We start from the raw sequence: 15,720 nt of genomic DNA, 5'->3' as shown, positions 1-15,720 counted from the left end.
TTAGACTTTTTCGCAATAAAATATGAAATAGCGAATTTACAGTTAAACATTGAAGATTATACATTTGTATCGCAATTCTCAGTTCGGACCCTATGGAACAATCAAGGTGACATCATTTTGGGATCACCTTGGATGGAAACAGTAGGATCTGTCATCTTAAATACGAAGAAAAAGCTTCTAACATTTTCTTACAAGAAGAAGAAAATAACACTCCAAGATGTTACGCTGAAACCAAATTCAGTAACGCCAGAAGATATATCAGATATTTCAAAAGTAATTTCTCAAGAAGGTAAAAAAGTATTACAAAATATGCAAAATGAAATTGACAAAATCACTGTTGACAAAAATGAAGAAGTTTCTCGACTTAAAAACCATAGTGAAAAATTACTGACGCAAATTAAGAAACTTAAGAAGGATAAGAAGTCATTAGAAAACAAGGTACAACAACTTATCAAGAAGGAAGCATCAAATGTAGGAATTCAAGTTGATGACAAAACAACAAATACCGATCCAGTGAATATGTCTACCTAAGAAGGCAAGTCAATTGAAGAAATGACACACTTGGATGTTGCAGTTCAGATGATAAACACCCCAAGTGAAGGGTTGGTAACGAACTCAACAACATCATTCCCTGAAGTAAATCAAAAAATTTCCACACACTTAATAAGGGAAAGTCAAACCAAAAAAATTCCATATCGACATCCGAATCATGAGAATAGACAAATCAACCACGCTACGTATCAGGACCATTCAGACCAGAAACAACAAATTGATGTTCCAGAGAATAATGACATAACATCAATTTCGTCTTATGATGACAAGTTGTTACAAAATTCCAGTGATCAGAATACTACACAGAAGATTAATCTAGGATGGTCTGATCCCTTCTCAGTGCGACAATTTTGTTTGTCACTTAGAAGATCATATCGGCTTGTATCGACGAAGATGTTTGTTCCGAGAGAGAAGGTCATTTGAAGCCGAAAAAGAGATCAAGCCTTTTTCATCGACAAGCTTTGAGGACAAAGCTTTTTGAGGAAGAAGGCAATGTTACGAATAAAACATATATAAATAATGTAAACGATAATAATCATAAATAATGATTAGTTAAACTAGTAATTAGGTTGAAGAGGCATGTCTAAATAGGACATGACTCTCCATGAAGAGACACTTGCTTGGTATATAAGCAAGCCTCTCGTTCTCATTGTAAATCATTCATTATTATTCACACATTTAATATATAATATTTGTATCCTCATGGATACCTTTATATTCCAAGTCTGCTGGAGTGATTAATTTGTAGAAGGAACTTTGTTCTTTACAATCTACAGGCATCTTCGACTTACTTGGAGACCCATGAGGTCACTTGTGTGCCCTCGCAGCCATTGGGAGCACCACGGGTTTATTATGTGGAGAACAAGGGGTCATCCCCTTTGTCCATTACTTTTGGAAGTCCAATTCATTATTTTGGCACTTATGGACTTCATCAGGCCTCTTAGAGAGCCCAAGGACATGCATTATTGATCATTCAACCTCTTTGGAGGCTTATTATTTTATTTGTGAGCTAGTTTGGTGGGCTTGTCACCAATTGATAGTTATTTGCACATTATTTTAATTGATGGGCTAATGTAGGCTTAAATTAGGTAATTCAAACTCCTAATGAGTGTATAAATAGGAGAGGCATGAATTCATTTGTATCATCACTTGGATTGGATCATATCTTCTTGTGAGATTTTCGTTATCTTTTGAGGATGAGACTTTTTGGATGAATGGATGAATTTCGATGTTTGGTTATTCTTCTTTGTCTTGGAGCTTCTATGATTGGCATATCTTACTGATTGGATGTATTCTTCTTACATGTAAGTACTATGTTAATGCTATTTTGATTCTTTATTTCGCTGATTTCAGGATTTTCGCTATTCTAGGGTTAATTTGTTGTTTTTCTTGGAACAAAATTGTGGAAATTCAATCTCTAAATAGTGTTGTATCATGATTGGACCATGTTTGAATGAATGAATGTTCCTAAAGACATCCTTGTCTTGACAAGTCACCAAATATTGTTGAACGAAGTATAAATGACCTTGAAGCTACTTCCATTAAGCCCTAATGCCCAATGAAGTTGTCTTTTAGGCCTCCTTGACACGTGGAAATCAATCCAAACTCTAAATCTTCCTTGACACCATCTCTCCCAAAGGACAAAGCACTGGTCCTCCTCTGGTGATCACTTTAAAGCTTATTTCTTTCACCTTCCCCTCTTTTTATAGGCCTAGCCTACATAGGTCACCTAGGGCATCAACTATCTCACAATATAGCCATCCAAATACTTCGATTTTTGGTACACAACTGCGTTGGTGTGTCCTCAAGAAGCCCTCCAAATATCATGAGATTCTGACAGTGAGATCTTGAGATATCGCAAGCCCTAGCTCAAAGACCAATTTTTGCCCTTGGTTTCCCTTAGGCTAGAAACTTCACTGGAATCTTTGCATTGCCTTTCATTGAAAATGTATTCCTTGATCTTTTTCCCCTCCCTAATTAGGTCAAGTATATCATTGGTTGTTAAATACTATCCTCTTGACCTAACCTCAAGTCCACTTGGTCCCGTGTGGCCCATGCACTATCAAGGTTAATTCTTCAAAGATCACCTAGAACCCAAGTTTCCTCAAGATTTCTATGGCTTAGGGATCTCCTTTATAAGGCACATACTCAAAACCTAACCCTTGACATTCTCCCCAAGCCCTTCCTAGAGAGTGTTCCTTTTTGTCTTCCAAGACAAGCAAGCCACAATCTTGAGCCTCTCTTGTGAATAGGCTCCTAGGATCACCCTTCATCCTATCTTTGATCTGTTCATCTTTGTGATCCTTATCATATCGGGTCTCCTCCCATAGCCGAAAGTCTGTAAAGAGTAGGGAGCTTTAGCCGAGGTGACAGTGGGCTATTGTTGCCCTTGACCTAGTAGTAGCCCTTCAAGGATCCCCTTTTGGAACCCCTACTAGTTTGAGCAGTAAGAGGATGCAGTCCTTTGGATTTCTATGGCTGTGAGAAAAATTGTCCTGCTGCAATTGGTACCTTCTATGAGAATAAGCATATGGTCCCATTTACGAAAATAAGTATCTATTTCTCTGTTGATAGCTTTGTATATTGACAGCAAGTAATGGCAGTAATGGCTATGGTTCAAAATTTCTCATATTTTCAGGTAAGGAATGCATGCATGTATTACCTGCCAAATTCTGGTTGTTTATTGTTACCACGTGCTTGGCATGAGGCCCACACAGATATTTCTCCATATGTGTGACCAGTTCACTAAGTCAAAGAAAGGGGAGCCCCTCCTAGAGTTTTAATCATGCATATTGTAAAATGTATTTTCAGCCATAGTAGCCAAGGAGGGTGCATGGGACACAGAAAATGAAATGCAATGTATTTGTCTAAGGTGAGGGGTGCACTTATAGGGACCCCACCACTTTCATGCACATACAATATGCTCCAGCATTAGAAGCAAAGGGATGGGCACACTTTAAGCGCCCCACTGGGAATATTTCAATGTAATGCTGTCCATCTCAGCTGGGAAGAGACACCCATCTCATCAGGGCCCACCAAAGTTATACTTTTGAGTTTATTTTTGTCACCAAAAAAGCAAAGGGCACAGCTATTTTTAGGGCCCCACAGAAAATGTGTTAAATGTAATATTTCCAGCCTTACAAGGCACACTTCCTAGTGAGCCCAACTTCTAGAAAAAGTTGTTATGTTGTTGAAGGTTGGAATAGAAGTCTTCTTCCAGTATTTACCTGCAAACAGTCTATGAATCTTCTAAGGCACACCCTAGCAGGCTAGAGCTCGCTATATACAGTGTAAAATTGCTCAGCAACTCCTTCAACAAGTTTGGTTTCAGCTGATACTCATGGTACTCCTGTTTCATCTTTAATAAAATTCGTCGTTTGGAATAGTTCCTTGGCTGTTGCTTTCTCTATATTTGGTAGCATACATTTAGGGATGTTTTATGATAGGATTGCAGCTGAAGTACATCCATTTGTCTACATTTCCAAGTGTGTTGGTGAGGGTTTTGGTACTAAACATTTCTTTTGCAGATGATAGTTAGGTCCTGCAGATTGGATTTGTCAGCGTGTGTGCCATTCTTCCTCTTTTTGTGCTATCCGGATTTTATGGGATCTTGGACACCATGCCCAACTTCTTGTAAGGCACTGTAGTTCTCCTTTAACCACCAAAAATTTTACTTCATCAGCCCTTCACTTGAACATCAGACCAAGGTTCAAGCCACCATCATTGAGTCTGTTGTTCCATCTAAAACAACGCACCATCCACAAAAAGTCTTATATCAAGGGTGCAGCCTACCAATTCTGAGCTCTCTTAGCAGCTAAATTGTTTGATGAAAGGTATCTAAGAATTTTCAGAAGTTTAAAGCATTGCTAACAACATTAGCATTCTGTTTTCAAAGTGGCAATTTCATATAGGAAAATTGATTTAATTCAGCATATATTGCCACAGCATAGATGTGCAAAGCCAAACTCTGTTTTTGAGGCTGAAACATTGGAGGAATTGGCAATTTTGAGGTTGCTTATTAACTGTTTAGTGAAATTCTTCTGTGAAAAATTTTCAAGATTGTGTGACAGCCTCAGCATTTTTGCTTGTATGCCAGCCTTGAGAGTATAACTGTATGAATGAGACATCTCATAAATCACTGCATTACATACGAGCAGTGATAGGTAGTTTAAATTCTGGTTCCTTGAGCAATAGCGCATGTATCTTCAGCCGTGATCAGAGATGTATGGGACTTGTATAACTGTTTAAGCAAATGTATGTGTGAAACCTTCCCATTTGCATATCATCCATCAATTCTGTTTTGTACTATGGAGCTGAACTCATAATTATAAGCCTAGAAATGTCATTTAATACTTGGAAGCTACAGTATATTAATACAAGATATATGCTCTATGTAATGGGTAACTAACCTAAAGAATCTAAGTGTTGTCATAGAGTGGGCATGAACTGTTTGATGAAATGGATCAATGAAACTCATTATGATTGTTTAATAGATTTCATGTTTTGCTGGTATACTGGTTTCCGAACTGAATTTGAGAGCTGTTAGGATTGGCTATCTCATCATTCCTCATCTCACTTAAATTTGAAAGTTGGTCTCTCAATTGTCTTATTTTCCATCTTAAAACAAAACATTGCATTTCATTCCCATCTAAAAAATTTCCAGGATACATACCGCATGTTTGATGAGATGTCCGAATGATTCCTTTTCATCTATGCCTAAAACTTTATCATTTTTAAGTTTATATGTTGAAGCATGAACACTAGCCTATCATTTGGATGTTTGTGATTGGTTTTAGAACTCAAACCTCAAGCTGGAAACTTCATTAGCAACACTCTTGCTATTGGAAATTAGTGAATTCTCTCTTATATACCCAGTTTCCAATTCTGTCTTAATGGCTTGTACTTAAAAAGAAATTTGCAGTGCACAGGCTGATCTAACGGAACACAGAAAGGCATCACAATATCAACCATTCATTTCCTGTGTATTTTCCTACAGCTTGAACATTACCTGCTCAAAAGAGCGTGCTCCTTAATGCCTCAAATCTCTGTTAGAAAGGTAGATCTATAAGAGAGCTGTTCACTAATATGAGATATGCCACATATATTCATGGATGACTGACATAAATGATTGGGCAAAGTGTTTATTTGTTATACAATATTTATTGAGAAGATATTCCAGCCTATCAAGATCAGAAATTTACACACACACACACACTCAACAAAAGATTCGCTAACTTACATTGTTCTGAAAACTCGTAGCCTTTAGTGTAGAATCATTTTAGGGAAACCCCATTTTAGGTGACCCTTCGTCATCTGAGAAGGGCAAGGGAGTTGGAGCCTGGGTGACTGTCGTTCCCCTTCCAAGTTGCAGTATACACATTTCCATTGTCCCTGGCTTGGGAGAAGTATGTATTTGGTTTTCTGTGTGTCGCAGCATATCTTGATGTATGGGCATCTATGGCACTTGACAAAGATATACACATTATCATCCCAGCCTTGCTGACTGATATTTAATTGGTGAAATGGTTACCATATGGTGATCGTACTCGTTTTATGTTGCATCTTCTTCCTTTTCTTTAGTTAATGAATGTATTTGTTCTTATTCACCTGTGCTCTTTGCAGCAGTACAGTGATTGTATGTACCTAAAATTAAGTTGGTTAAGGGGAAATGGTTGCAGTATTGTACAACATGGAGTACACCAAATGACTGTAACAAGAAAGTTTAGTTTGTGATATTAAAAAACTGCATAAGAAAAAATGGCAGATTGAAAAGGAACATGCTCCACCAAAAAATATTGGCATTGTTACATGTAGAAAGCAATTCTACAGACATTTTAAGCTATTTAGTAGCATGGTTGAAAACAACCCTTGAAAAATGTTTTTGTTTGTTGTGAAACAATTAATCATGTTTCTATGACCAAGGATGAACTGCACATTTGCCTATCCCAAACAAAGTCAAGTGCAATCCATACTAAGCATTATACTGTAATTGTAATGTTGAGCTTTGTAGCTCGGAAGGTACTTCTAGTCTTATGTCTTCACTAGAAGGACCTTGATTTGCCTCTTTAGGAGCTTGCATGTGACATGCAGAGAGTGCAAGCGAGTTGCATGCATGCGGATGTGTTGCATGTGACATGCATGAGATGTGCATGTAAAGCAAGCTAAATTGACGACTGTACTTGAGTTAAAAGTAGAGAACGCTGAAGATAGGATAGTTAACTAAAGTCACTTATCTTCAGTTAACTTGACGAGCTAATTTTGGCCGTCAATCTTAGCTTATGAAGATTATAAATTGAGCCTAAGTGTTGAAGCTAAGACACAACAACAGCACAAGATTGAAAGAGGCTTCTCAATGAGCTTGTGTTGGATCCAAGAGACTGCAGAGAGGCTGGTAACCAGTTTTGTAATTTGTATTTTCTCAGATGGGCAATTATCCCAAGACGGGAGCCCAAGTAAGTTCTGTGATTAATTTATTAATGAAGAACTGTTGATTGGGCAGAAATCTATTTATGTGTGTGATTCAGATCAAGTCTTTTTTTGCTTCTGCTACATTTTTTGTGTTAGGAATCTAGCTGTGTGTTTGTTCAGTTAATAATTGTTAGGAACCGAATATCGGGTGCTGGGTTCGGGAAGGTCTAACATGCAAAAGCAAAACAAATACATAACTAATGAAGAGAAGAAGCAAGTAATACTCTTACATCTAAGTTATAAGGTGTCACACTGAGTGTTTGTGAATCTAGGACAGATACAGCAGCAATACGGCTTAGAGGTGTTCGTACACCATCAGATTCGATAATAATGTGATCAAGCATACCTGAAAGCATGCAACTGTCAATTCATTAGAATGGCACTTTTGGGCATCATATTGTTTTTGTGGTAAATATGCAAAGCAACAACAAACCTGCTGATGCTCTTCCTGTACGCAGTTTGGAAAGTTCTCTTGATAATGCATCTATCCCAGCCTGCATCTGTGCCAAAGCAGTTGACTTTATAGTAGGGCCAACATTCGGCACAACTTCAACAGTACTCTCATCACCTGCTACAAAAAGGATCATTCAGAGGTGTAGACTCTAAAACCATCCATTTTTCCATACTGAGAGAATTAAAATGAAACATAAGCTGTGAATATAGAAATCAGCATATGCAGATGATTAAGTCCATATAGAAATCAGCATATGTAGATGATTAAGTCCATGACAAAAACTAGGCACAAAAATATAAAATAGTAAGATGATTAAAATAATTATACAATAGCTATTATCCTAGAATACAGTATACTAATTACTACAACTCATTGATTAAAGCCATGACAAAAACTAAGTACTTTAAAACTAAGTAGAGATATAATAAATAGTAATGTGAACAAAATAATTATACAACAGCTATTACTACATAATACCAGTATACTAATTACTACGACTCATTCAGTTCACGGAATCCTTTCCTGCCTTTACCATCAACCTACATCCTCTGCATCTTAAACAAAACAGAATTCTTATGCCGTTAATCCTGCTATGGCACAAGAGTTCCTACATAAATTATACACAGCGGTGGTAATGGAAAATAGTGCAGCTTCCTTTTGCTACATTTCATTAAAGCATACATGATGCATATATCTACAGGACCTGAAAGCTAATCATCTAACCAAAGTACGCAACACTGTTGCAATACACGTTCAAGCACCAAAACAGATGCAGATGCCTAGACCCTAAAGCACATCTACCATATACTAAACAAAAAGTTAAGAATACAGCTCCAAAAATGCACAATATGCTCTGCATTTGAACAGGCTAGAAAGAATGTGCAAAAGTACAGAGAGTTAAATCTCAATGTTAATTTCCATAAAAATGAAATGATGAACGGTAAATACAAAAGGCACAATATATAGGGCTCAAGTATTCTCCTTCCTTGAGGGCTTGGCCTATCAGTAAAGAATTCATAAAAGAAAGCATTCATATTGTACAACCAAGTATAGGACTAGTCAGCTTTCGTCAAAGAAGACTATCAATATCATAAAAGATATCATTCATATAAAAGGGGAATGAACCTAAATCTGAACCAGTGTTTTAAAAGCCGGCCGGCTCGGAACCGACTCGGCCGAGTTGGTCCGAGCCGGTAAAAAAATTTGCGACTCGGCCGTCGAACCAGTTCGGTCGGCCGAGTCCATATCAACTCGGTCGGGTCACTTCATGCGGCCAGTAAACCCCAAAAATGCAATTTTTGTTTTTTTTTATGTTTTTTTTTAGTGTGGGGAACTCCAAATGGTTTTATTAATTGGTTTTTTGGTCTTTGGGGTCCATTCCCCTCTCCTAGTATTGATATGCTATTCAAATTTCATGGTAATGTTAAATTCTTAAAGTAAAAGGATGAAAATGACCATCCTTTTACTTAAATTTTTAACATTACCATGAAATGACTCAGGATGTTTGAGAGTGGTTCCGGCCTCATTGGATTTCATATGGAGAAAGTAGAATTTTAGATTTCATTCAAAATCCAGCAGACTTATCAGTTTTTAAGGATTTCAAGATTGGGGGATTGCAATGTTTCCATTGAATTTTGTCATGTATTAGGGTATGGAACTCGTATTTAATCAAGAGCACCAATCCCTCTATATACCTTGATGTTAGTGACATTGGTTGTCGAACTCCTCCGGGATTCGCTCCCAAACCGGGAGCTTTTGAAAATGTCGCTCCCGCTCTCGTTTTCACTCTCGCTCCCGCTCCCAAGTAACACTGAGCCAGATGATGTTGGCAACTCTAGCAGTAGCCAGTAGTACTGGTCACAGACTTTTGTTCTAGAGGCCATTTATAGCCTCCTTGGTTATGTGTTTTTGTTTTGATCTCTATATCATCATCGTGTATGTATTGGACAGTGCACTGGGTGCCATTTTGATATAATGGATATATTCATGAGCCTACTTTGATCATATGTTGTCTTATATCTATATTCTAATGTTGTGTGTTTGGAAACATGAATGAAAATCTTTAAAATTATGTGTTTTTATAAAAAATAAATATTTAATGTATTTTTTACAACGACCGAGTCATTGAAATCGAGCCGGCCGAGTTGATACCGAGTCGGAGTCGAAGTCGGAGTGGACCCTCGGTCGAGTCGGAGTTTTAAAACATTGATCTGAACACAAGTATCAACCCTGTAAAAGGAAGTGAGCTGACTCAAAAAATACATCACTTGTCTTACCCCTTGAAAATGCATGGTTCATTTCACATTTTCATGGGCCTTCATCTCTCACCAGCACGGCAGCTCCTTGGAGTTCAATGGCAGTTACAAGTTGCAGGAAGAGACTTGGGAGGTATTGATGGTGTCTTTCCCAGAGACACTTCACCATGAAGTTCCACTCAGGTGCACTTGACACTGATTTGGAGGCATGGCTACATGCTTTACACTATCTTTCATTGCATCATTGATGAGAAGCCTTGTTCCTTGATTGAAGCCAGGACCCTAGACCACATAGATGGAGGATGTAAGCAAACAAGAAAATCCTAGAGGATGAATGCCCTACCTCAAGAAGTGTCCAAGGTATGATTTATGGCAAGGTAAAAACCAGACACGGCCCTAGAAGTGGAACACCCTACATTACAAGAGTTTTAAAGCATGGCATGTGGCATGACAAAGCCTAAAGGAGCAAAATGCCCTACCTTGGAGGAACCCTGAGGCATGATAGGTGGTGAAGAAAGAAGTTAAGGAACACCTTTCTTGGAATGTTGACATGTGGTATTGAAGGCTGTTCAACTGTCAAATAAGGGTCATCTGATGTAAAGCATCCCATTCTATGAATCAAAAAAAAATAAACATTTGGTCCCTTGATCATGAATATACCACCTTTATGATGGAAATTTTGTGCAAGAAGGCATTCAAAGCATATTAAAGAGACTATATAGGGAATTACACATTAATCATGGTGTATTCCACATATTTCAAGGCATACTACCCCTCTGAGGAGAACTTTTTGGGGTAATAACACATTATCTCATCCACTTTCACATATTTGGAGGCATTTCACCTTTTGAGGTATTTAGGGATAGAGACACATCATTTGAGGCCTTTTCTACATATTTTGAGGCATGTTTAACCTTCAAAGAGAGTATTGACTCGAGAACACTTTGTTCAAGGTATTTTCTACATGTTTGGAGGAAAGATCATTCCATGAGAAGATGTCATGAAGCATTGTTGACATGATCAAACCTTCAAATGAATAATAAATGCAAGTTTTAAGAGGATCTCATGAAATAAAAAAAGATGCCAAGTGCCAATATAAACCTATTTTATTCACTCAAAAGGCAAACTCAAGGAGGATTCTAGAACCTTTTATGAATTAGGGTTTCATTTGAAAGATATAAATAGAGGAGAGACTCATTTGTTAAAGGCATGGTTGGAGCTGTGTAGTTCCCCTCCAAGCTTAGTTGAATATCTTTTTGGGAGGAAGTTAAGGGACAAGTTCAATGCAAGGTTTGCTGATCTCTTTTTCTTTTTAATGGATGACTAGGGTTTTTTGCAAAGATTTCCATTATTTTTGTTGTTGAAATAATCTTTGAAGAAGCCCAATCTTGCTCCAATAAGAAGACAATAAGTTGAGCTAAAAGCCCTCCCTAACTTTGTTGATGATTGTAGCTCGAGCAAGTACTTCTGCACAGACCTTAAGTGTCTAGGCATGCAGAAGTTGCCCAAAGTCTTTTTAGGACACTTGCTCAAGTACGAGTAAGTTGCTATTGTAATTTAACCTTAGGAAAAGCACATAATTAATTATGTTGGCTAGTAGCTAAAAAAACTTAGGAAAAGTAAAGTGTTTACTTTAGTGATTATATTTTAATCTCAACCATTGATCTCAAGTGAGGCGATATCTAATCTCAATTGTTAATTACTTTGGAGATTAGGGTTGGGGATTTAGCTCAATGTAAAGTTATAAAAGCAAGGCTAAGGAGAGGAGAAAGAGACACCATAGACTAGCACAAGCCATTGAGAGATGGATTTTCTCAAGTGAGAGTGTGACACTCAAGTGTGCCCAATCTGAGGAAGGTGCAAGGATGCAACATAGGAGATACAAATCAACCGAGGAGTTCAAGGATAGATCTAGGGCTTTATCAACTAGATCAAATTTAGGGTATGTTGTAACTGTAAATTTCTCAGTTGGGCCATTATCCCAGGACAGGAGCCCAAGTAGGTTCTTCATTAAGATTTAATGAAGAGTTGATTTGATTAGGCAAAATTTGTATGTGTCACGTGATTGAAACTGGTTGTTAATATTTTGCTTCCACTAAATAAATGTGTTAAGAACCTAACTATGCATTTATCCAGTAGATCAGTGATAAATAAACTAGCAGTTAATTATCAAGTGCTAGGTTTGAAAATTAAGATGGTATCAAAGCGTAAACTCTAAGAACTAATCTCAAGGTGCCAAGTTCAGCTACAATCATATCAAGCAACAAAGTTTTTTCTGGTATGATGGTCTTATATTGTACAATGGCCAAGGAAAATTCTTTTGCAAGAAAACAAAAATTGGATCGTACAATAGCCAAGTTGAAGGTTGATCCAGGTGGATTAATCCAAAATGGATCTTGAACAAACCTCTTAAGTCTTCAAATACGTTTTACCTATGTGTTAAATGGGAAGATATGTTTAAAAAAAAAACAGTCAAAACAGAGTAAAAACAGAGAAATGCAATGAAGCGTAGCGCCTTAAAGAATGTAGCAATAATGCTCAAGGGGCCGTTGGATCCAAAAGATCAACAAACGGGAGCAAAAGCGCAGCAATGGATCAGTTTTAACTATCACAGCGGAGAAGAGCCAGCAGAGTGTTAAAGACCTTGGCCATGAGCGAATTACGATTGCGATCAGCACGATTTAATATGGGCCGTTGGATCGGGCGCACAGATCAACGGTATAGATCCATTACAAATATCGCATCGCAAAGTAAAGGGGGGACTTACGCCGCGGCCCGAAGGCCATGCGACATGCGACATGCGATTTGCGAATTATCGCATCGCAAGACCCAAAGGGGCAGGACCTTAAGGCTGTAAGCACTTGTATTGTCAGTCGTCGGATCGGCATCAAGGATCAACGGCTGAGATTGAATCAGCGATCGCTTTCAAGGAAAGTTGAAGACTGGAACCGCGAAACAGCGATATGTTGATCGCCGATTGGAGCGATATGCCGATATGTCAATCGCCGGTCAGAGCGATACGCAGATCGCAGATGAGGCCGATCGGAGCGATCGGAGATGAGAGAATCAGGGGATACAAAGCAAAAGGAGCATTTCCAAGCGATTTGCGCAAACCCGATGATATTATAGATGCGGGTTGATGAATTTTGAGATCTGGATTAGTCCGTTTTTCAATGTATTTCAATGTAGTTGTTGTGTATGGCTATATATGGTTGAATGGATCTGCTTTGGGATTTTAGCTCCGTGAAAGGTCGAACGATCGGGACTGTCTGCACCCACCGGCCCTTTCAGGTAAACTGTTTCTATTTCGAACAAATTGTTCATGCCATAGGCGGATTCTTGTAACAAAAACGTGTTATAAAAACACGATGCAGGCAGAGCCGCAGGAAAGAGGGGGGAGGCAGTGCACGCGGTTCGAGGCAGAAGCTTGCAGGAGGGGCGAAATTTCATTTTGTCAGAATTTGACAAAATTTTATATGGTTTCAGCCCCTCTTGACGCCACGAACGCAATGGCGCTATCCGTTTCTTCATCAGAGTTCTGCATTTTTCGACCATTTTTCAGTATGGAGGTATAAGACTCCTTTTTGTAACTGATGCTTGTACTCTTCTTTTTCATGCCACTTAATGAATGAAGGCCTCCCCATTGATCGAGCAGGGCCCAGAGACGTAGTCTAAGACGGACGAACTCCGTTATCAGGTCTTGTTGTCTTCTTTCATGCTTTATGTGTCTCTCCTCCTTCCTCATGTGTAAATTAAGAATTCTCTGTTAAACTACAATTTATGCATGTAATTCTTTAACACATCTATAAACAAAAGATCTTGGATCAAGTGGTATCAGAGCAGGTCTTTTTAGATGTGAATTGAAGAAATGACAAGCTGCTGAGGGATCAAGCCATACCCAGGATTGCAGTTTTTCAGAATCAGAACACATTGTGGGGTTAAGGACCCAGATCACAAAGGATATGCAGATATTGATGGCAGATACAGAGCTGGAACTGTAGTAAATTAATAATCAAAGGTGAACCACAGAAACCCAAGCTCATAGAGAACAAGGCAAAGCAGAGTTGAATATGCAGCTCGGTCAATTTAAAATTTTCTGCCTTTCTATTTCGATCAGTTCAGTTCAGTTTTGGTTTTGGCTTTCTCATTAGATATTAAAGTTTGTACAATGTTAAATAAGGAAGTCTGTTTTGTAGGGTATCTAGAGTCAGAGGGTATAGTAATAGTGTTAGTAGACTTGTTTCTTTGTTTTGGTCTAAAGGATGTAGCCCTGCAAGTAGGGCATTTTGAGTGACGAGAAGCTAATCTAAGAGAGAGGCATGACTCTTATGGGCCCCCATTTTCGTATCATATGTAGCTCCGTTAGCCCCTTCCAGGTACGTTTAATATAAATAATTGTCTTTAAAAATATAAAACGTAGAAATTAACCACTTAAAAGAGATAAACTAAAAAAAACAAAAGTTCTATGCTGATGTAAAAAATATTTGAAGGGTATAGACTTATACGCAGAAAATCCTGTGTAGCGCTAATTGAACGCCTTGTGTTGTGTGTGCTTAACAGCAAATGGTAGTCCATCATGTATTTGCGTAAAATCTTGTTGTGCACATATATCTTGTGCCCTAGGTTTTAATAAATGGTGAGAGAGAAACTTACCCTACACTTACAAGAATGAACCATTCAAATTTATGGAGACCTGAAACTGCAAATAGACTTGCCCACTGAAATTATAATTAAATACCTTTAGTCAACCAAGCAAAATATTTAACAAATTGATTCTAAAAATTACAAACAAAGAACCAAGGTGCTCTACGGCCCGAGTGGGAGATCCATCAACACTGACATGTGTAATGGTGAATTGAATCTAGACAATGCATTGGGTGCGTTGAATATTTACACTAGCACAGGTCCATCTAGACCGGGAGTTCAAATTTCACGACAAGAGGATGAATATTGCAGCTACACAAATGGGTGATATATTAAATATCGGAATCTCAGTTAAACGACCTTAAGTTTTACGGCCTCCATATCAAACAGAAACTGAGGGGAGTTTGTTCTCCCGTTTAACTAAGAGATAGGAGATATTCTTTAAGAGGTTTAGATGGGTTTACGCGAGTATATAACTCAAAATCCCAAATATTCAGGAGCTGTTTCAGACCAGATATAGTTTGTACTTGTGTTCTACATTTGGGAAGACGTTTGCTATGAAAAACTGCGAAAAACTAAGAAATGGAAGACGGAGGAATGGGTGAAACAAATAACTTACTGGACTTCTTTGCTTTGGCGAATCCCCTCTGCCATTGATTAAGCAGAGGCGGCTCCAAGTGTGTATTAACACAAAAATTGATGAACATTCCATTGTCATTGCTACGATAACCCCTGGTAAAAGATGCTGAATAGCATAACACTGATCGTTTGTGAGAGTTGAGTATATGGGAAGAGGATGATCTTGAAAAGGCCAAGGCACGCCGCAACACTGCACAAGCGGCCATGGTTTTGATCTCTCGTTGTTTAACACCCAAAACACACGTAATATTGTTCCATAGTTGAGAAATTAATACCTAAATATGTCGTGAGAAGGCATAGAGAGTAACGTGAAGGATTTGCTAGGGGCGATGCAAAAATGAAATGCAGGCGTAACCGGATTTTCGTTGTATTATTTTTTTTTCCCTAAAGATTAATTGTCTCGGGTTGCGGCTGGAGGGGTAAGTGTACTGTTTTTTAAAATTAAATATTAAGATTTTTGGTTTTCTTTCACCAGAGTGATAAGGCATTAGTGTTTCTTATTAATGAAGTGGTTGATTAGTTGTAAATCCTATTCAAAGTATTTTACAGTATCATTTTCACATCCATCATGTTTTTCTAATTTATGTGTTTTCTTAATTTTTCAAATTTATGTGTTTTGGAATGTTTTTTTAATAGATATTTTTTTATAAATGATATGGATATTTATTATTAACAACTTTGTATTTTAGTTAAAATTTTATATGTAAT

The 15,720-nt window shown here is 37.9% G+C and overlaps 1 protein-coding gene across 2 annotated transcripts in view; it reads right to left on the bottom strand.

The window, feature by feature from the left end:
- Positions 1 to 15,390, bottom strand: part of LOC149156911 (uncharacterized) — a 108,616-nt gene extending 93,226 nt beyond the window's left edge. The window contains exons 1-3 of one of the 2 annotated variants that reach the window (XR_016262384.1): positions 14,993 to 15,390; positions 7,454 to 7,588; positions 7,251 to 7,366 (exon numbers count right to left, since the gene is read on the bottom strand). Coding sequence is in view for 1 of the 2 variants with exons in the window: in XM_089438777.1 (XP_089294903.1) it covers positions 7,251 to 7,366; positions 7,454 to 7,588; positions 14,993 to 15,218 (477 nt within the window). In the remaining variant the exon portion in view is untranslated. The remainder of the gene's footprint in view (positions 1 to 7,250; positions 7,367 to 7,453; positions 7,589 to 14,992) is intronic. The other variant, XM_089438777.1, reaches the window with a different exon arrangement.
- Positions 15,391 to 15,720: the final 330 nt, after the last annotated feature.

This window comes from Pinus tabuliformis, chromosome 9, assembly GCF_031772625.1.
Source record: "Pinus tabuliformis cultivar Carrire ecotype Pingquan chromosome 9, CPIR1, whole genome shotgun sequence".
In the NCBI taxonomy this organism is placed as follows: Eukaryota; Viridiplantae; Streptophyta; class Pinopsida; order Pinales; family Pinaceae; genus Pinus; species Pinus tabuliformis.
The sequence above is the reverse complement of the archived record's forward strand: the minus strand, read 5'-3'. Positions and strand labels throughout refer to the sequence as shown.